Source organism: Babylonia areolata, chromosome 23, assembly GCF_041734735.1.
Source record: "Babylonia areolata isolate BAREFJ2019XMU chromosome 23, ASM4173473v1, whole genome shotgun sequence".
Classification (NCBI taxonomy): Eukaryota; Metazoa; Mollusca; class Gastropoda; order Neogastropoda; family Buccinidae; genus Babylonia; species Babylonia areolata.
The window spans coordinates 28,306,157-28,329,549 of record NC_134898.1 but is presented as its reverse complement, the minus strand read 5'-3'; the positions used below and the strand labels follow the sequence as shown (position 1 = coordinate 28,329,549).

Below are 23,393 nucleotides of genomic sequence, written 5' to 3'. Positions count from 1 at the left end.
GCTGATAACGGCTGGAGGCGCAACGTGAAAGAGAACTCATAGCGTTTTGTGCTCTCAGTTCTTCCAAGTTAAAGCTCTAACCCTTCCGGCGGTAGCGTGTTATTTTTAGGCGGCGCCTTTCCCTCCTGAGTTGAATGCAGGGTCAAGTTCTCTCCTCGGATGAACTAAACGTCAAGCGCTGAACACGTGTGTCTGATTATCCTCACTCCACCCAGATGTAAATGGGTATCTGACATCGGTCAGGGAAGGATACGAGAGATGGAAGGAGAGATTTGGCCACACCTTCCTATGCCGAGCCCCACACACATGGGACTTCTAACCTTCATAGAAAGAATTGTCTTATGGGTCACAGTTTCTTTCTTTAAAAGTATGTAAGATATATAGTATTGTCGATGAGAAGTTAGCTGCTGCTGATGAGAAAAGTGTAATGCTGTAGTGTCCTGATGTCAGAAGACATCTGTTCTCTGCTGTGTGTGTTTGTGTGTTGTTGGGTGTTGTTTTTGGGTGGGTTTTTTTTTTTTTTAATCTTTTTCTCCCATTCTTCCAGTTACAGTTACAAACATTTCATTGAAACAAAGTGAAGGCTGTGGATGCACAGTGGAAGAATACCAGGAGAGTTTGTTTTCATTTCCCACCCACACAGTGAGATTTTGGTGGTTAGAAGGCCATCTTTTACCTAACAGGTCACCAGTGTTCTTTTACACTTGTCTGTTGTGGTATATGGTTTTATATAATACCCATCAGTGCAGTTGCACCGCACTTTCTGTGGACCAACCCTGCAACAGCTGAGTGCACTGTGAAAGCTATACTTCATGCACAATTTCAAAGCGCACAGTGTCATCAGAAAGAATCCCATTGAAAACACCAGTTGATCAATGGAGGCTAAAGCCAACAAGCTAAAAGCACTGAGTGAGAATACACCTGATTGAGAAAGTGAAACTGAAAGTGCATACTGCAGTGTGGAAATATCCAAAGCAACCGGGTGTACTCTGGGGGTGGGGGTACAAAGTTTAAAGAAATGGCAATGGACGGCTGGAAAGGTTTGTGATTGAATGTGCCCATTTTGGGTGCTTTGCCTGTCTGCTGTTACTGTCTTTATGGCTTGTAGTGAGAAAGGGATGTATTCTTGGTTCAAAGAGAGGATTACTTTTGTCTGTTCTTGGCAACACCTCTTAAATGCTGTTTATGTGTGTGTGAAGTTTATGTTGTAAAATCCCTCATTGAATAATACATCTCACGTTTTTGTCATCCTTTGAACGTATACATATAAAGGGGAAAACAATTCACTTGTGTTGTTTCAATTATGGGAAATGTTTGTCAGGAAAACACTTTTTATTTGAGGTGTAAACTTCAAACTGATGGCCTTGAATAAGTGCATGGTATTTATTTTCCAGACACAAAAAACCTTATTTTCTGCATTGAATTTCCATATTTTTGGCAACATTCAAAGCAATTCTCCTTGAGAAGACACAAGAAATCCTGGTGTTAGTAATGTATGTGTGTTTGGGGAGGAAGGGGGGAGATGTTCATAAGTTCCAACTGTTTGTGGAACTTGCTGTCACTTTTATATAAACTCCTACTGTTTTGCGGAATCCAATTGCTTTGTTTTCCGGCTTAACATGCACGTAAGTGCTTGCAGCTTCTTTTGGCTTCTTGTTGCATTGTGCTTATCCGTCCATAGTTCTTGTGTCCTTATAACCACCACACAGTTCATGATCATTATCATGCTGTTCACCACGTAACATAGAATAATGCTCAGCAGTGGTGACATTTATGTTTTTTCTCTGTTTGATATCTCACATTTGGGATTCTGCAGACTTGTTTTCAGGTAGATATAGGCAGGGTAAGCACGGCTGCGGCCAGCGGCTAACTCAGAGCTGACTCGATGTCCTCAGGACTGTACCAGTAACAGCATCTATCTGCATGGTCACCGTTGTTCAGAAACTGAAAGCCTGTTTAGTCAGCTTCTGCCAGAAGCAGCTTTTTTGTCTGAATGCTACTCTCAGGTGTCAAGTTGTAGTGTTGTTTGCAGTTCATATCATTTCTTGTTACATGCAACAGTGTGGTGGTGGTTCTTCACATTTGGAAGTAAAGCAGGAAAGCTTTGTCAGGTCAGTTGGATGTGGATCAAGAACCGATGAGAACTGTATATGTATTTACAGGGTCATCATGGCAAAAACCCTTGGGCATTGGGTTTCTGATCCGGCATGTTATTGTGTCCTTGGGAAAGACACTGTACTCTGATTTTCCTTACTGTACCTAGGTGTGAATGGGTCCCTGACTGGTTGGGGAATGTTAAAAAGGTTAGAAAGAGGACTGGTTCCTGCCTTCCTATGCTGACACAGTGGATAGAAACTGACTGCCTGATGGTCAGAAAAACACTATCAGTATGGGACCTGTAACGTTTTATTTTAACCTTAAATGTTTACAAAATTTTTGCTTTAAATTTGTTTATCTTTCACGACTTATATGTTTTAAAACTTGGTGTACTTCTGTGTTTTAAAATGTGGTTTTCTAACTGGATTTTTTTTTTCTTTTTCGTCTTCTGGTGTATTTCTATTTGTATTTCTATTCTCAGTGATAGTTTCCATCCACAATGTTTTAACAAATTCTGTATGTTTTAAGAATTTACATAAACTAAACAGCATGGAAGGTAGATTTTATGCATGCACGCATGTGAGAGTAATTTATGATGTATGTTGAAAAGGGAAATAAAATTGTTTCAAATAGATGTTCATGAGACATAGATTTTTATTTGAAAAAAAAAAGAAGTGCAGACCTTTCTAACAAGAGGTAAAGCCTTCATGGCTCACAAGTGGAGTGATGGCCTAGAGGTAACACGTCCACCTAGGAAGTAAGAGAATCTGAGGACACTAGTCATTCGGATGAGGTGATAAACCAAGGTCCCGTGTTCGGCATGCACTTAGTGCATGTAAAAGAACCCACAGCAACAAAAAGGTTGATCCTGGCAAAATTCTGTAGAAAAATCTACTGCGATAGGAAAAACAAATAAAACTGCACGCAGGAAAAAATACAAAAAAAAAGGGTGGCACTGTAGTGTAGCGACGCGCTCTCTCTGGGGAGAGCAGCTGGAATTTCACACACAGAAATCTGTTGTGATAAAAAGAAATACAAATACAAATGTGTGGCAATATGTATTATTGCTGGATATACATTGTCACCAACGACAATATGTGCAGACTCACATGGCACATAATGTCGCACTTTGGCACATTGTCACCGGCAGCAATATATGCTGTGAGTGTCACTGCAAAAAATCAACTGCACTGACTATGACATATGTTGTGACAGTATGTGCTGCAACAGTTGTGTGGGCACACGCAAGTGTGTGTGTATGTGTACATATGTATTTGGCATGCGAATGTATGTATGGAAGTGAAAGTGCATCTGTGTGTGGGGTCGGGGGTAGCAGATGGGTATGTGTGCACATGCATATTTGACGTGTTTGTATGTATGTGTGTGACTATAAACTTGCATGCGTGTGTGCATGTGTGCACTGTCCATCTCTGTGGCAGAGTGATAGATGGGATAACAGCCTCTTCAACATGGTGTGACAGTTGGTTTGTTTTGTATAAATTGGGTAACAGCCTCCTAGCGGGTGTGACAATAAATGAGATCGTAGATGTCAGGAATCATATTGCTCACCCAAGTCTGGCAGCTGCAAGGGTTGTAAAAGGTGGCATCAAACCCACTGAGGGACATGAATAGTATCAGTATCAGTAGCTCAAGGAGGCGTCACTGCGTTCAGACAAGTCCATATACGCTACACCACATCTGCCAAGCAGTTGCCTGACCAGCAGTGTAACCCAACGCGCTTAGTCAGACCTTGAGAAAAAAAAAAAGATGAATAACTGGAGGGAATGGCAAAGCACTGACAGTTGACCCTGAGGTCGCCATGTTGTGGCAGTCACTGCCAGGCAGCTGCATGCCGTACACAATGCTCAACACTGTTACATGGTGCGCAGTTAAAATGCTGTTTCAGAAATTTCTGACTGGACATGACGCAGACTTGCCTTATCATATCACTGACATCACACTGAAACAAAAGTATGTTGTTATGTCTCCACAACAGTGTGGGCGGATGGAGTGTAATGGTGAACTGCCAGCTGCACTTATGTGATGGACATGTATTAACCTTTTAAAAAGATGGTGATTATGATTCAGACAGAAATGTTTCTTTGCCTCAAAATCTTAAGATATGAAATAAAACTGTAAACACATGTATACGATAGAAACGTTAAACAGTTTTTACCTGTGTGTTAGCTGATTCGGTAGCATAAACAGCATTGACTTGAAGTTGTGTGCCTTGTAAAGGGAGAGAGTTACTTTTCTTAATTGTTTAATCCATAAAAGGTAATATGAATGAAAAAGATGAAGCGTGCGCGCGCACACACACACTCACACACACAGACACACACACACACACACACACATTTACACACTCAAATTCGCACCATAAGAACAACTCCATCAAAGACAATAATCTGTATCACGATTTAAAAGTACAGTTGTTTCAAAACAAATATTTATACAAATGTTAATGCAAATGGAGTTATAGCAACTTGATCAGACAAATGTGCCAATGATATGCATGACAAAGACACTGCAAACATTAAAACATGGCATCCATTATCCATGTGAATTTATTCCTAAAATTATCTTAACAAAAAAAAAATAATAATAAAAAAATAAAAATTCTGTTACTACAAGATTGACTTATGAGGTCAGTAATATCAAGAACGCCACAAATGGATCATTGTAAAATATATGCAACCCATATTCCAGTATGCACATGTCTATTGCTGTACATCGTCATAGCACCCAGATTGCTTAAACATTACAGCATTTAAACATTGAAAATTAAAAAACAACAACTTTAGAACTAAAAGAAAAACCGCCGAACAAAGATATTTATGAAAAGCGCCAAGTTTGCATTGTTTGAAATGACATAGTTTGTCTCATTTGTCACGGACTATTGGCCAGAAGTAAATTTGTGGTTTTGTTCTGTGATTCAATTACCAGCAATGACCTAAGTCTGCTGAGGCAAGAGCTTCTGATCTAAGTCTACCCAAAGTGACTGATTCATATACTGTTTGGAATATAAAGAAGTGCATTGCCATCCCAGTTATACAGAGAGTCATGTCTGTTATAACGGAAACAGAAAATAAATTATGAAATAGACCAGGCAGGCAGCCATGCTATCACAGGGATAAAAATTAATGGCAAGATTATCAAAGCAATGAAAGAAAACAGGATAATCCCACTGTGAAATTCAATAATTAAATTATCATTGGTCATTCCTGTATCAGTTATTTAACAACCAATAGCCTGTGTAATCAGTTTTTCAAAGTCACTACATGCACACTGGTGAGCTGTGGTTTAAGTAATCTGAATAAGTAGTGTTTGCTTGAACAGGGTTCCCAGGTGGTGGGCATGAAGCCAAAAAAGGACCTTTAAAGGACTTTATAAGGACCTCAAATCAGTTTAAAAGGACCTTTGCCGACATGACTTTACAGTACACCCCTATCTATTTGACATGCAGAACAGCAGACACTTACCTCTCATAAACGGAAGAACAGCTAATCCCATTTGACTGTCGTATTTAGTCTTTGCAATTCACGTTACTGTAGGCTCGGCCTAAGCAAAGCAGCAGCAGCAGGCGTGACTCAGCCACTGTACCACGCTTCGCGTCTGCCACCGAGCAGAAAGCGCACTACTGTTAGGGCCTAGGCCTATAGGCTGTATCCTCCTACAGTAAGTACTGAGTTTCAGACGATCGCGTCAGCATCTTTCAATGCGCTTTGCAACTTGCGGTTTTGGTGTCGAAGGTGTTTCAGTTTCGTTCTCAAGTCTCTTTCTCTTCATAAAACAGGACTTAACAGTACCTTTCAAAAATTAAAAGGACCTCCTGATGAGTTAAAAGGACCAACTTGCTGAATCAAAGCACTTAAAAGGCCTTTTGACCAAAATCCAATTCCTAAGGACTTAAAAGGACTTGAAAGGACCCTACGAACCTTGTTGAAGTTTGCCATATTTTTTCCATTGTTTATAATATTTTGGGATCTGGGTGCAAAAAAAAAAGGAAGCTTTATCAAGGGCCAAATTATGTGTGAGGACAGCTGATAAAAGAATGTTGTCCTCATCACAAAGGGGGGTAAAAAAAAAAAAAGGGGGGGGGGGGCGGGGCATTTGCTTATAACAGGGAGCCCCTCAACCTTTGATAGATATACTGTGTAATATCTCTCTCTTTGTCAGCTCTGCTAATTCCAGACAAGAAAGAGCCCATTGTATGTTATTTCTTATCTGAAGTGCGGGTTTTTTTGTGTTTTTTTATGTTAAAAAATTTCTCTGTCTCCATTTTTTCTTTTCTGTAGCATTCTGATTGTATTTTTTCTTCGTTTCAATGGTATTCGGTCTGTTTTTTCTGTCTTTTTTTCCATAGTATTCTGTTTATTTATTTATTTTTTTTTTTTTTTGTCACAGTATTCTGTCTCTCTGTTTTTCTTCTTTTCCATATGATGCTGTCTGTTGCACTTCATACTGTCCATATAGTATCTGTTGTGTGTTTTGAAAGTTTTGGGACGTGTAATATTCCAATGAAATGTGATACAAGCTTGATAGTGGAGAATAATGAATGGCTATCCCATTAAAAGGGATTTAAAACTAAAATAGTTCCATGAACAAAATCTTGCATTAACCAAATGACGCAAGCTGTGATTGAAGTGACCAAAGCCCAGACGAATTAAGACATGAACTGATTAGCCCAGACAGCTAGCACACACACACACACACACACACACACACACATCACACACACTCAAACCATGATTTTGAGGTGGCACCCTCTCATGGGGAAGAATGAAAATGAATGACAGAAACAGGCTGCTGCTGCACAGGCAGGTAATTTGACAGAATGATAGTTTAAAATACTTATGATTTAAACTCACAACTCCTGGGCAAGTCAGAAGACTGCTTTGTTGCACCACAAAACGCTCATTTATGAAGGATGGGACAAGTTGATGGTGCCTCTTATGTAAAAAGTATTAAATATGATGGAGAAAGTATCATGTTTGTATCAAGTATCAAACTTACGTGTTAAGTATCATCAAACTACTTATGATTTAAACTCACCCCACTCCTGGGCTAATTAGAAGACTACTTTGTTACACCACAAAATGCTGTCATGAAGGATGGAATAAGTTAATGGTGCCTCTTATGTGTTAAGTATTAAATATAATGCAGAAAGTATCATCTTTGTATCAGGTATCAAACACGAGAAGAAAGTGTCACCCATGTTGTTAAGTATCAAATATATGTCATAAGAATCAGCCTCTGACTTGTACACAAATCAAATATGTGAAGAAAGTGTCACCAATGTGTAAAATATCAGTTGTAATACATTGGATCAGCCTCTGACTTGTACACAAATCAAATATGTGAAGAAAGTGTCACCAATGTGTAAAATATCAGTTGTAATACATTGGATCAGCCTCTGACTTGTACACACATCTCTAAACCACTGTATGCTTGCCACGTATTCCCCCATTCACCAAAATGCTCCGAGGAAAAGCACACACAACTCCCCCCCCCCCTCCCTCCCCCCCCCCCCCTCTCTCTTTCTCTCTTTCCCACTGTCTCTCTGTGCATAATTAATGCTTAGAGTTGGGTAGTTTATCTCAGTGACAATAAATCAATGAACAAGAAATAAAATAATGAAGGGGAACAGAGAGTACAATGAAGATGACTGCCAGACCTGTGAGCAGAGAAAACTTTCATTATTTCAGAAATAGCCACATCACAACAACCTATTCTTGACTGTCCAGAAACTCATGGTTTAACTTTCCCCTGACATTTTTCTTTTCTTTTCTGTTCTGGATTATCAGATAGGAGCTGATTACTATGTAGAAACTGTCTGACTTAAAACGAATGCAGTTGATTACTCTGTAGAAACTATCTGACTTAATGAATTTTGAGTTTCATTTTCAATGAGAAAGTCAGAGCGTGCAGACTGATTCATATGTCACAATTTTTATTTGGCTGCAGTCAGAAATTGTGTCTTGTTTGTTTGGTTGGTTTGGTGTTGTTGTTTTTCATTCGTCTGCCTATTTACTCACCTGTTTGCTATCATATATTTCAGTTCTATTTATTCAAAACAAACAAATCATCTTTTTCACAAAAAAAACAAACAAACGAATGATGTTATGGCTGACCTATACATATTCCTACCTCCTACCACATAAATTGTAAAATAAATAGAAAAATATAGTGTACAAAAAAAAAAAAAAAAAAAAAAAAAAAAAGAGAAGAAGAAGAAGAAAAGAGAAGAAATTACTAAGTCATAAAGTGCACACTGGTATACTTGCCTTATCGCATCTGAGTATTGATCAAAATACATGGGATACCATTAAAAAAAAGGAAGGAAAACAAAGAGAAAAGCATGGACACAAGACAACCAGAGTACCAATGCTTGATGTGACTAGTTTTTACAGACTGAACGAATATAGAGTGTGTGGAAAATAACACACACACACACACACACACACAGAGTGATAATCCACACTGAACTATGACTGTCCACCAGTCAGACAATCCATTTTTTGCAGTATTTCCCGACACTACAAGCTCTCATCAGAATTTCAGTGCTTTCCTGTTCTAAGTATTTTGGTAATTCTTGCAAACTGGTGTAACATAATCATTGACATTTACAGCATTCTGAATTGGGGAATATTATGACAGCATGATTTACCTAAAAAACAACAACAACAACAACAAAAAAAAACCAAAAAAACACACACAAAAAACCCCAACAACAAACAACAACAACAAAAACCCACCTCAGTGCATGTCTAGAATCAACATCACAATTTAGTGCAGAACTGGTGTTGCGGGTATTTTCCCCCTCTTCAGATATGGACCCTATGATTGTCTTTCTATGAGACTGTTGGATCTGTGAACCTTGTTGTTTAGTCCTCCATGAGTTAACAGACATCAGCATGTTAACTGTGAGCGAAAAGTGTAACAGTACAAGTACTTTACCCTTGCTGCTACATAGACTGGACCAACAAAGATGACTGAAATGACTCAACTTTAAAACATCTATAGAACTAGGCGTGACAAGGATGTCAGCAATTCTGCATTTTGGGTTAGAAGTGGACAACGTTATTCATTTTGCGGGTGAATAAATAGGAGTGAACCAACTGTTAAAACGTGCAAGGAACCTACACTTCTCTGAAGGAAAATCATTTCACTGCTGCCACTCAAACCATGAACAATATTCAAGGACACCCCACATAAACAGAATATGAAAAACAATTGGTTGTGGATGCTTGATCTGCTGGAAATGACTCAAGCAGAAGCTAAAGAGTAATACATTGTTTGTATTTCCTCTTTACAACAGTTTCAGCAGCAACAAAAAAGTTACACGTATGAATCAAAATGTTTTTTTTGTCATTTTCAATGTTAAAAAAAAAAAAAAAAATTCTCACTTTTAAGGTTTTCTTTTTGTCTTTTTCAATGCTAAAAAAAAACAATCTCACTTTCACCATGTCGTATACAATAAACTAGCCAAAGTGACACAATTCCATGTTAGTCCTATAATCTAATTGACAAATTGCTTATTTGCAAGAAACAGTGTACTTTCAAAAGTCCCATAACTCACAAGACAGAGACTCGACTTCGTTCTGGATTTTGAGGTAGATGTAGTTTCTTGCATGTACATAGTTATATTGTGCTGAAATGATTCTTAGCCAGATATTCTGAACTAGAAGTTCACCTTCATGTAGATATATATGTATTCTGTGCCGCTTTGGGGTCCATTAAAATAAGGAAATGAACAGTAAAAAATCATGGCATAAACGTATAATTGTACATGCACTTCTTTATTACTATGGTGAGATGTTTTTGTCCAGTGAAGAGCCAGGATGTGTTGGGTTATGGATGGAGACAGTGCGAGGCTTGGGAATATCATTAAGGCAGACAGTGTGTGATGCATAGAATTATCAGTGCCACAGACATTTGAAACAGATTTGAAAAATGCAGTGATACACGATTGCTTTCTTTTGAAAAAAGATACAGGTCTTACCTATCGAAAAGACAAAGCTGATGCACATTTCAGGAATGTTTCAACACACTCAACATAATGATTTTGTGACAGAAAAAAAGGTCACAGAAACAACAGATCATAAAACAGAAACATTTTAATCAACATTAACAGAAGTTTAACACACATAGTAGCCAATGTATAATTAAGGAACATGAAAGGGCACTTCTGAGAATCTGTATCCACATTTTGAATGTAGCAAACTGATATGCTTTTTTTTCTCTTGTCACACTGGCTAAACCTGCAGTGAATGTAATTCATTGACAATTTGCACACAAAAATCATACCTGCTGTGATGTGTCAATGCCAAGTAATTGTGCCTCAATGATAAAGCACCACCACCACCACCAACAGTGACAGCGGTTGCAAAGACAGCAACACACACCAGCACAACTCATGAAAAAGTGAGGTTTTGTCACAGATCAGGAAAGGAGCTGACTTAAGGAATGGGATTCCTTCCACTCTCAAGCAGAAAACTGTGTGCCGCCATGCGCACTACGGGTGTCTGACTGCATCATCATTTGCTGTCCATAACGGGCAACCACTAACCTTCATAGACGTTGGAAATAAGACAAATGGAATGCGAACAAGAGCTCATCCGCCAGTCCAGTGACCTTATTACTGCTTTGACATGCAGTACTGGATCAAAATTTGCACATGTTCGTCTTCAAAAGACAAAGACCAACAATCTTTATTACCAAAGGTTAAACACATGTCTATGCGGTTTCGTTTTTCCTTTTTTTTTTTTTTTAACAGGCTGTCCTCGCCCACTTGGAGGCAAAGAAGCTGCAGTCCGTGGAATCACCTGAAGCCCTGCAGCAAGGACAGCATGGTTAGACAGGTTTCAAAGTGTAGCAACGTGGATCCAGTAGTACGGAAAGTTCACTGAGGCACCTGTATACTCTGTCGGCCTTGCAAGAGACACATCCAAGGCACACACGTTTCTGTGTTATCCGAAATCGATACTCGTGTCTCAGACTCGTGCAGACGGACGTCTCAGCAATGTGCTGAATGACTGCACAGCGCTGACTTCACCTGCTGGACGAAGGAGAGAGTGACGTGCAGGCATCACAGAAATGACATCTAGGTCTGGCCAGCAGCTGTGCAGCTGTGTGTGTGTGTGTGTGACAAGGTCTGACACAGTGAACACGTCAGAAAACAAGATTATCTGTTCTTTGACATGCAGGTTACGTAAAAAGGCTAAAGGTTAAAATTCCCACAGCCTTTTACGGCCATCGGGGCAGTGATTTCCTGTCCACTGTGTCCAGGGCTGGGCGGCATTGCAAGGCGGGGGGGGCTTCGAACTCTAATGACTGGTGAACATGGGACCAGAGGTCCAACACCTAACCGCGTCGGACACAGCGCCTCCTGCAGGAAACAAACAACGATGTTGTTTTAGTTTTCTGTCCGCTGTGTAGCAGGCCGGAACATGATGTACGAACCTGACATAAAATTATGACATGAACATTTCATTCTTAAGTCTAAACCTCAGGGTCACGTTATTGCATATTGATTTTGTTGTATCTACGCAGACTGATTATGTCACATTCACCGCTCAGCTACATTTATTTCCTTGCATCACAAGCGAACTTTTTGCATCACACACCTCAAGAACACGGAACCTTTCAGGCAGCAGCATGATGTCAATAAATCACCAGGCAGTTGATGATCTGCATGCTGACAGCCAAGGCACCACTACTGTCACAGGCCTGGAGGGCAGAGACACCAAAACAACATCACGATGTCAGGTTTGAGGGGCCGCTGCAAACTCTTGCCAGATCGTTATGATTCATACCTGAAAGACAGCAAATACTCTCAGCTGGGTCACTGCTTGATCCACACAAATGCACCATTCACTAACAAGTCTTGGAAGACAGGGAATCTCACAGTCACAGCTCTGGGTATTTTTACAGACCGCTGCATGTTCATACACATTCATGTGTCACAGAATGCTTGGAAGACAAGGGAGTGTTGAGTTACAGCACTGGACCACAACCATCATTCAGTCACAGTAGTCCCGGGAAGGCCAGGAGTCGTTCACTTGTGCTGCATCATCAGCCGTGTGATGGACCTCTGCAGGTCCATGCGGTGCCCCACCTGCAGCACGCCCAGCTCAATGTAGTCGTTCCGCTCCAGCACCTGCAGTCGCGAGCCGTCCACCCCGTGACGAGCAAAGCTGTCCTTGTACTGAGGCATGTCCAGACTGTCCAGCCAGTCCATGACGTCATCACCCCGCCACAGGTCCACCGCCTTCTTCAGGAAGGGGCGGTCCGAGCTCCCTGTGGACTGCTGACCCCGCCCTGTCGTGAACTCCGCCGGGGGAGGGATGAAGTTGTCCGGCGTCACTTCCAAGTGACCCCCCAGGGTGTCGTCGCTGAAGTCGGGTGGCGGTGGCGGCACGATGATGTCGTCGTAGTGCTGCAGGACGTTGGTGACGCTGGAGTCCCCGTGGTCACTGGACAGCGTGCTGAGGGAGGACGTGGACGACACGAAGCTGGAAGCATCGTCCACGGCGTAGGCATGCGTGCTGACCTCAGCCCGTCTTCCTGCTGCAGCAAAGGAGGGAGGTGGGGGGATGATGTCAATGTGCGTGAGGGGAAGGGGCTGGGTCAGGCCTTCATCCGCAAAGTCTGCCGGTGGAGCCATCACTGTGGAATCGTGAAGGCGATGTTTTAAGGTTCCGTTGCTGAGGCTGGACTCTGTGTGGGAGTGATTCTCGGTGACTCCGGTTATTTCGTATGGCTTCCTGAAACCTCCGTTCAGGTTCAGGTTGCTGTTCTCCAAGTTTTGGATTTTATCCTGGATGGAGACCTTGAAGGACTCAGTGGTCTCTTTTTTGGCTGGCTGGACTCTGATCATTGATGGCTGAGGCTTGTCTTCAGATCCTGCTTTGGCGGCAGTGGCAGAGTTTGTTTTGTTTTCTGCATCCTTTGTCGTTGGTTTTGCTGGGGATGCTGTCTTGCTGACAATGGTGGACTTTGTTTGATTATTTTCTTTGTCTTCTGTCATCTTCTCCTTCCCGTTAATTGCATTACACTTCCCCTCAGTGCTCCCCCCCTCTGCAGTTTTCCCCCTGGGCAGAGTTTTGGAGCTGATTTTTTGCAGATAGTCCTGACGGGCTTTTTCAGCGAGGGCCAAGAAATCTGTGGATTTGATGGTGGCTATTTTAGGCAAGGGAGTAGTGAGGGCGTTCTTTGACGAGGGTTTCAGTGTGGATGCAGAACGTGCTGACAGCTTTTCTGCGGACGTCTGGCGTTTCATCGGCAATGTCTGACTTGACTCGCCTTGCTTGTCCTGGGGTTTGGGCTGCGGTGGTTCAAGAGGTTTACCTCCCTTGTCTTGCGATTTGGCCTGAGATGGTTCAGCTGATTTATCTCCCCTGTCTTGAGTTTTAGTCTGCACTGTTTCAGGCACTTTATTCCCTTCGTCTTGAGCTTTACCCTTCGGGATCTCTGAGAGAACAGATTCCTTATCTTGAACCTTACTCTGTGATTTCTCAGGTTTGCTTTCCATGGTTTGTGGAGTAGAATCAACTCGAATTTTGATGGCTGTGGGAGGCGGGGGTGGAGCCTGAGACTTGGTCGAGGGCGGCTTGTGCCTCATGATTTCTGTGGGCTTGTTTGTGGCTTCCTTGATGGGTTTTGCGGCTTTGGGGTTGTGGGTCAGAACCAAGGTTGGCTTTGGACCTTCAACGCTACTGGCTGTCTTGGGAACAGGTTTAGGGACGTTGGGCTTTTCTGATGACTCAGCGCCAGGCTTGCTGACCTGGGCTTTGTCAGCTGCCTTGACCAGGGGTGTGGCGACTTCAGCCTTGGACACACGGTCACCAACATTTCCTGACTTCACCCCCAGAGAAGCAGCAACCTTGGGCTGTTCTTTCTTCAGTGGAGGGATGACTTCAGCCTTGGACGAATGGTCACCAGCACTCTCTGATTTCACTACCGGAGAAGCAGCAACCTTGGGCTGTTCTTTCTTCAGCGGAGGGGTGACAGCCTTCGACAAACGGTCATCACTGCTATCTGAATTCACTCCCAAAGAACCTGCAAATTTAGGCTGCTCTCTCGTCAGTGGTGCAGCATAGGCAGAGGCTCTGGTGGTGACACTTTGTTTGTCAGCTTTGCTGTCTGCTTTCTCTTCCACAGGCCTTGATACTTTTGTTGGTTCTTGTTTCAAGGCTGTGGTGGTACTGACCGAGTGTAGGCTGCTGCTGTCACCTCTACTGACTTTGCTTTCCGGTTTCTCTTCCACAACCCCGTAGATTTTGGTCAGTTCTTGTTTTACTGCGGTGCTGATGACCGGCCCTTTGTTTTCTGGTTTGGCTTCCGTTTCCACAGACAAAGCGATTTTAGTCGGTTCTTGTTTTACCGGTGCAGTGCTGATGGCAGATCCGTTGCTTTCCGGTTTGGTGTTGTTGTCGCGCTGGGTGTTCTTGGAGAAGAACTTGGCTGCCTGCAGCTTGCGGTTCTTGTTGAGGCGGGCCTCTATGTCGTCCACCAGCTTGTTCTCGTTCATCTTCTCCAGCATGGAGCGCCGCTGGGCGATGGCCGCTTTGAGGGCCTCCTGGTTCTTCTCGGAGGCGCTGAGCGTTGGTGCCGAGGTCTGGCGTTCAGTCATCCGTGGTCCGTCCGCGTCCATCCGCATCCTCCTCTCACTGACCGCCGCCACGATGTCTGAGGCTTGGATGAGGGCGGGCACCGAGGTCTGACGGTTGGCTGTGGCGGTCCTGCGAGACTGGCCGGCCTCCGAGGACAGCAGAGTGGGGGCAGGAGGTGGGCTGGTCGGCAGAGGGGGAGGGGGAGGGGACGGTGGAGTCTTGGGAGGGAGGGGAGGGGCTGTGGGTGGAGGGGCGTGTGAGGAAAGCGGTCGCGGAAGCGGGGACGGAGGTGGAGGGGGTGGTGGAGGAGGTGGTGGAGGCGGAGGGGGCTGGGTGGGTGGGGGAGTATGGTGGATGACTGCGTCCTCCTTCTGTGCCGCAGTGCTGGACCTGGCGGGAAGAGGCCAGTCCTTAGTAGTGGGGGAGGCGTACGGAGACTCAGCTTTGTCCGTGACGGACGAAGCATTGGAACTGACAAGAACCGGACTTCCGTCATAACTGCTCTGCCTGCCGGCGCCCACAGAGATGACGGTGACAGAGGCAGAGGTGTTGGGACTCCTGACCATGGACTTTCCTTCCGGAGCTTGACTGCTGGACGGAGGAGGTTTCTCAGGACCCACGGTGACGGTGGTGACACCGGGAGAAACAGACACGCCCTCATCCCCGCTGTCGGCATCATAGTCGGGTTCAGGCTCGTAGAACTGCTCGTCAGCTGAAGAACCGTCGGGCTCCTTTCGAGACAAGCTGCTGTGGATGTCGGCAGTGGTGATGAGAATTTTGGCGGCGTTGGGGTGTTTCTGGACCACGCTGGGCGTGGTGACGTCGTAGATGTGCTCTTTTGCTGCAACAGGAGCAGGAACAGGAGCAGCAGGAGGAGAAGGAGACACGGGGGTGGGGGTGGCGTAGTGGGGCAGGAGGTCCATGCTCCCTACACTGGCGCTCTTCCTGTGGCTCAGCCGCGCGTGCTCCAGGGAGCGGGTCATCACGCGCGGGGCGTCCGTCAGCTGGGCGCTCGTGCCGGGCCGGAAGCTGGACTCGTACGGGGACGCCTCCTCCTCCTTCCTCTGGCGCGCGGCGATCTCAGCCGACACGTTGGCGTAGATGGCGGGGCCGACCACCGGGGCCGTGCTGATCCGGACCACCTCCCCTTTGGCCGGGGGGTCCGGGGCGCGACGCTTGGGAATGGGGGCACGGTCAGGGAGGTGGGGCTGGTGCTTCCCGTCTGTGAGGTCGTCCTGTGCGGTGGTGGTCCCGGACCCTGACAGGATCATGTCGTCGTGCAGGGACTGGGACCTGCCCCAGGTGGCCGACCCCGCTCTTTTCTGTTGTTGTTGTTGGTGGTGAGGCTTCCCTCCTCCCCCACCTCCACCCTGCCGCCTCTCCTCCACCACCACGTCCTCTGTGAAGCAGACGTCGGCCAGGTCGGGGATGCTCTTGGACCGCCGCCCCATAGATCCGAACCCCGATCCCCCGGATCCAGACCCCCCGGACATGGCCTTCTTGAGGAACCGACCCACCACCCTGACCCCTTTGGGGCTGACCTTGGGGCTGCTGGTCACCATGGAGGGGCCTGGGGTGAGGGAGTGGGGGTGGGTGGGTGGGGGAGGTGAGGAGAACTCTTCCATCATGCCGATGACCGACACTCGCTTCATGGCGCGGGAAGCTCGCACAGAGGCCACCTTCTGCTGCTGCTCTACCCCACCTCCTCCTCCTCCTGCTCCTGCTCCTGCTGCTGCTCCCCAGGTGGAGGAGGTGGTGGTGGACATGGAGGGGGAGGGGGATGGGGAGTGGAGGGCGGCCAGGTGGTGCAAGGAGTGGCGTCGCTCCGCTGTCGTCTGCTGGTCGAACTCCGCGATGGCTTGGTCCAGCTGCTCTGTAATACACACAGACACAGACACAGACACACGCACACACACACACACACACACACACACACACACACACACAAGTACGCATGCGTCATTGTCATTTTGGAAATAAACAAATTGTTACTTAAGTTGGAAAAAAATGTTTTCCTGATTTGTCTATACATCCACCCATATGACAGTAAATACTGGAATACTGCAGAACACGGACACGGCATAGAAGTTCTGGAACAGTGCATTGTAGATCTGCACGAGTAGGCAAAAGATTTTGATGTGATGATAATAGGAGATCTAAATGCACGGACTGGTTGTGTAAACGCTCTGTCCTCAACTGACAGCACCGAAAATGACAAGTGGGATTGGTCGTATTTTCAGGAAGATGATTTGTTTAAGTGAAAATCTGATGACAGAGAAAAGAACGCTTTCGGTAAGATTTAATAGAGATGTGTTCCGCATTTGATTGTGTTATTTTGAACGGGTTATGTCATTTTGGTTTTGATGATTCATTAACATTTGTCTCTCTCGTCTACAGGTGGAAGTACCATAGATTATGTTATAATGTCCAGAGAGTTGTGTGTTATGGATTTTGTACGCTCATTGAAGGTTGTTTCATTTATTGACTCACCGCATTTCCCTGTATCGTTTACAATTGCTCAAAGTGAAGACACTGCTTGTACTGAGAAAGTAAATGATATTAAATTGATTAATAGATTAGCTTGGGATCAAACAAAGGAGAACAGTTCAGAGAAAATCTTTATTCAGACGATTTACAGAATATGAGTGTACATGCGTTTTCTCTTTTGGATTACAGTGTAAATGAGGCTTTGGAACTATTCAGTAATGTATTGCTGATAGCGAGTGAATGTGTGAGGAAGCGTGTGTGTGTTGGGAGTGATCAGCGAGATGCCCCACGGTTTGATGCTGAATGTAAAGATGCAAAACACAAAGCCAGACAATTGTTAACAATGTCAAGACAAACCAAGGATGATAAGCACTGCTTACCCTATGTGAAAGCTCGGAAGGAATATAAGGATTTGTGTAGGGTAAAGAAAGTCAGCTATAGACGGGATAAAGCCAGACGTCTAGCATCACTGAGCAAAGACAGCAAACAGTTTTGGAAAGAAGCAAAGCAAGTGTCTGGAAGAAGGAAAATAAGAGTATGTAAAGACATTAAAGACAAGAGAGGCAAGACCTTCAAGACTCACTTGTGATACACTTAAAAAAAAAAAATCCAAGCTTTTTACGTATTGAGTATAATTTCAAAATGTAATGTTTAAGATGAGAAAGATCAGTTTAAAGCAAATTATGTCTCCTAGCATTAATTACAGAGTAATTTCCCTTTTTTACTATCTGCACCAAAACGTTTGCAAAATAAATAAAACTTCCATGCTTAGCAAAAGAAGCTCCTGTTTGAACATAAAATGATAATAATGACTGCTCTTGTTGTTGGGTCAGAATATCAGATCAAAGTGCCAAGTTTAGAGAATACAAAAAACATATATATAACAGTAAATGCAGTTTGCATATAATTAGGCTTCATTTTTCTTTTTGTGTGCCCATACCAGAGGTGCAATATTGTTTTAGACAAGATGACTGGAAAGAACTGAATTTTTCCTATTTTTATGCCTAATTTGGTGTCAGCTGACAAAGTATTTGCAGAGAAAATGTCAATGTTAAAGTTTACCACGGACACACAGACACACACACACACAGACACACACACACACACAGACACAGACACACACACACACACACACACACACACACACACAGACAACCGAACACCCGGTTAAAACATAGACTCACTTTGTTTACACAAGTGAGTCAAAAATGAATGGTTTGAACACTTTCGGAATTTATTTACTCAGAACGAGGTTATAACTACTGATAGCAGAGCCATTAGTGAAGTGCAACCAGAGGAATCAAATACATCTGATGAACTATGTCATGATATTTCAGAACAAGAAGTTGCAGATGCTTTTCGGAAATTAAAAAAGGCAAGGCTTGTGGTGTAGACAGTATTTTGGCAGAAATGTTAAAATCAGCTGATAATATTGCTGTACATTTTTTAACAAAACTGTTTAATATTCTGTTTGATAAGGGCACGTATCCAGATGAATGGGCGAAGGCAATAATTGTTCCAATATTTAAAAAGGGGGATAATAGTTCAACAGACAACTATAGGGGCGTGTCTTTGCTCAGTCTTATTAGCAAATGTTATACATCAGTGCTAAACGGAAGACTTGTCAAATGGGCTGAAGAAAATGATATGCTAACAGAGTCACAGGCTGGATTCAGGCGTGGTTATGCCACAACAGATCATATTTTTACTCTGCACGCGGTTATTGAGAAATCTTTATCAAAGAAGGGAGGCAAGCTTTACGCCTGTTTTGTTGATCTGAGAAAAGCATTTGACTCTGTGCAACGTTAGTCCTTGTTTTATATTTGATTCAGAAAGGTATAAAGGGGAAATTTATGAATGCTATCATTGCTATGTATAAATGTGTTACGTCTTGCATACGTATTGAAGATAAGTTAACTGAGTTTTTTTATTGTCCCGTTGGCTTAAGGCAAGGTTGTAGGTTAAGCCCTATATTGTTTTCGTTATTTGTTAACGAAATTGCATCAGCAGTTGAAATCAGTGGTATTCATGGAATTCAGTTTTTGCCTGATTTATTAGAGTTGTTCATTCTTCTGTTCGCGGATGATATTGTACTGCTATCTAACACTGCGACTGGTCTGCAAAATCAAATTAATATTCTGAATAATGCATGTAAAACACTCTTCTTGAATGTAAATACTGACAAGACTAACGTGGTGGTTTTTCGAAAAGGTGGCTTTTTGGGAAGATATGAAAAGTGGAATCTCGATGGAAATGCTCTAGAAGTAGTGAATGAATATAATTATCTAGGGTTTGTTTTTACAACAAAAATGATTATAAACAAAGGAGTAGGGATTTTAGCAGCAAAAAGCAAACATGCATGCACTGACTGTATAAAATATATAACGAAGCTGAATGATATTTCCAAAGGATGTTTTTTTCAAAATATTTGATGCTCAGGTACAACCCATTCTTTTGTACGCTTCTGAGATGTGGGGTCTTAACAGACTTGATATTATTGAGAAGGTTCATTCCTTTGCATGTAAACGTTTTTTGAACATATCACTTAGAGTACCAAACGAGTTTGCATACGGCGAATTAAGACGTTATCCACTGTATATAAATAGTGCAACAAGGTGTATCAAGTACTGGTTAAGTTTGCTGAATATGAATGTGCACCGATTACCCAGACAGGCATATTTGATGTTGTTTAACTTAGACGAAAGGGGAAAACAATGCTGGGTGTCTTTAGTTTAAAAAAAACAACAACTTTATTTAGACTTGGGTTTGGATATGTCTGGTTGCAACAAGGCGTTGGTTGTGAGCAAACATTTTTGTCATGATTTAAGCAAAGAATGAAAGATATATTTATGCAGGAGTGGGACGAGTCAGTAATGTCTAAAGATATATATATCATAACTACAGACTGTTTAAAACTGGTTTTCAGTGTGAGCAATATTTTGACTTTGTGGATAAAAAGTGTTTTAGGGACTGTTTGGTAAAATTACGGCTTGGTTTGCTCCCAATAAGTGGATCATTTTTTTTGAAGAACATTCAAATGTAATTCAAATTACGCATGTAAATGTTGTAATGTGATCGAAGATGAAAACCATTTTATAAACAATTGTGTCCTTTACAATAACCTGCGGCAAAAACATCTGAACTCTGAAGGTCAATCGTATGTTCACTTGCTGAAGAATGGTTCTGTTTACAGTATTCGTAAACTCTGCATTTATATATTTAATGCCCTGAAGATACGACAGGAATTCTGTGACAACAATGATGAAAGTTAGAATTAATTTACTATGCACAAGAAGCACTTTTGTTCTACAGGTTTAAGTTAGTACGTATTTTACATTTTGTTGTGGCTGAGTGATCACCATATTGTGTACTTTTGACCTCTTTCTAGGGGGCCGGAGGCCTGGAGATTAAAGTTTTGTTCTTGTTCTTGTTCTCTCTCTCTCTTTCTCTCTCTCTCTCTCAACCACTCACGTGTGTGTGTGTGTGTGTGTGTGTGTGTGTGTGTGTGTGTGTGTGTGTGTGTGTGTGTGTGTGTGTGTGTGCTCCTGGTTGCTGAATAGAACGTTTATTGAAAATGGAATACTTACATATATTATCATTACATGTCTGTGCATATCATATATACACACAGTGTGTTTGAGCCTTTTTGTTTCTCTGAATACAGCTGTGGGGGGTGGGGGGAGGGGAGTAACACACACACACACACACACACACACACACACACACACACTATATCTATTTATCTGTCTCTCTCTCTCTCTCTCTCTCTATATATATATATATATATATATATAAATATATATACGTATAGACATACACACACGCATATATATATACACATATATACATATATAAATATACATTATATTATATTATATTATATTACATATATATATATATATATATATATATATATATATATATATATATACACACACACATTGAGAGAGAGACAGAATGCTGATGATGACACTAATGCTCCTGCAGCTGCCGCTGCTGATAATGATGCTGATGAAGATGCTGATGATAATGGTAACAACAATGATGATAACGATGACGACAATGACGAAAATGACTATGATGATCATCAATGAATAATCTCACCGATCTCTGCCAGACCCTCCACCAGGGACTTGGAGGTGGCCTTGCTGTAGGACAGAGAGGTGAGGGGGTCTCTCTGTGGGGGTGTGGGGGCTGTGGACACAACACAGGCATGTTACACGTCTTCTGGTTTTCGTCTGCTTGGGTATGATGGCACTGGTCTAAAAATAGGTGGATAGCGCATGCCTTCTTTGAGCCCCTTTGCTAACTGAAGCCAGCGGAAGTGTTCAATCAGCCATTTTGCTACTCGTGGCAGTATAGCGTGAAGCGGTAACTTCATATATGTCGCCGAGCGCTAAGCCGGCTACGATGACTTCTTCACGGCAAGCTTTCACTTGCTCGCGGCGTTAGTTTAGATGACATTCCTGTGTGTGCCCCCACAGCAAGTTTGCGCTACGTGTCACTGCACTGTGTTTCTGTAATAACTTTGGTAAATAAACCACTGGCAGATATCAATCAAGACACAACATTTGGCATGTAGTGGGGGCAAGCACAACACGATTTCATCAAAGATACACAGTTACAGTTCAGAAACTACCACCAGTTAGCAGACAACTTCTCAACGGACTGACAGCCGGATACGAGTAACAATATGGCGTCCAGTTGGCTTCAGCTTTTCTGGCCAGTGAACTATAAATCTATTTTTAGAACAGTGTACGATGGTCAGTCGTGTCCGACGATGACCAACAGAAAAGTAGAGGTGGCAGCTGCCACTATCTATCTAGGCTAGAATTTCTTATTATTAATATAGTGGAGAGTGTCTTGTCCAAGGCACATCCCCACTCTCTCGGCCGAGAGGGTTTTGGGACAGTTGGCGTTGGGATGGTTCTCAAAAGGCCAACTGGCCCCAAAGGTTGCAGCAGTAAGAGCCAGCGCAATATTGCCTCCTAGTTTGAGAGCCATAGTCCTTCACAAAAGAATCAGCTGCATATGACTCCCCACTGCAAAGGAGAAACCATTGATCGTACAGCTCTCGCTTTGCTGTTGGCCCAACTGTATCTCTTTGCAATCCCGATCCCCCCCTCTCTCTCTCTCTTTGTCTGTCTGCCTCTCTTTCTCTCTGTCTGTCCGTCTATCTTTCCCTCTGTCTCTGTATTTTTGGTTCTCTCTGCCTGTCTCTCTTTCTCTCTGTCTGTCTGTCTGTCTCTCTCTCTCCCTGTCTCTCTTTCTCTCTGTCTGTCTGTCTCTCTCTCTCCCTGTCTCTCTTTCTCTCTGTCTGTCTGTCTCTCTCTCTCCCTGTCTCTCTCTCTCTCTGTCTCTCTCTCTCTCTCTCTCTCCCTGTCTCTCTTTCTCTCTGTCTGTCTGTCTGTCTCTCTCCCTGTCTCTCTTTCTCTCTGTCTGTCTGTCTCTCTCTCTCCCTGTCTCTCTTTCTCTCTGTCTGTCTGTCTCTCTCTCCCTGTCTCTCTTTCTCTCTGTCTGTCTGTCTGTCTCTCCTTTTCTCTGTCTGTTTTCTGTCTGTCTGTCTGTCTCTCCTTTTCTCTGTCTGTTTTCTGTCTGTCTGTCTGCCCCTACCCCCTCTCTGTCTGCCTGCCTGCCTGTGTGTGTGTGTGTGTGTGTGTGTGTGTGTGTGTGTGTGTGTGTGTTTCCCTGTCTCACACACTCAACTCGCTCATACTCTCTCTCTCTCCCTCCCTCTCTCCTCCCTCACTCCCTCTCTCTTTGTGGTCGTCTGACCCTCTCTGTCTGTCTGCCTGCCTTTCTCTCTCTTTCCTCGGCTGTCTGACTCTCTCTCTCTCTCTCGTCACAAGGACAGATTGGAAGACTAGGCAATGTCTAAAATCTGTATCCTTGAGTAATAAAGTTTTTGAATCTTGAATCTCTCTCCCCATCCCTCTCTCTCTCCGCCCCTGTGGACAGACATTACAGGTTGTTTTGTTTTGTTTTGTTTTGTTTGTTTGTTTGTTTTTCTAGCGACAAGAATCATTTCAGTGAGGAGCGGCTTTCGAGTTCAACATTCTTTCAGTTAATTAACTTCCCAAACCATGCACTAGACCGTATATTGTACTGGCCTGGTCTTCACGTTGACTTTAGGTGGGCGAGGGTTTTGGGGTGTGGGTGGGTGAGGGGTTTACCTACTTTGCACACAGACGG

The 23,393-nt window shown here is 43.4% G+C and overlaps 1 protein-coding gene across 1 annotated transcript in view; it reads right to left on the bottom strand.

The window, feature by feature from the left end:
* Nucleotides 1-11,411: 11,411 nt before the first annotated feature.
* The window catches only part of LOC143297756 (uncharacterized), a 64,841-nt gene continuing 52,859 nt past the window's right edge, over nucleotides 11,412-23,393 (bottom strand). The window contains exons 5-6 of the mRNA XM_076610218.1: nucleotides 21,306-21,395; nucleotides 11,412-16,587 (exon numbers count right to left, since the gene is read on the bottom strand). Coding sequence (XP_076466333.1) covers nucleotides 12,158-16,587; nucleotides 21,306-21,395 — 4,520 coding nt within the window. The 3' untranslated portion in view covers nucleotides 11,412-12,157. The remainder of the gene's footprint in view (nucleotides 16,588-21,305; nucleotides 21,396-23,393) is intronic.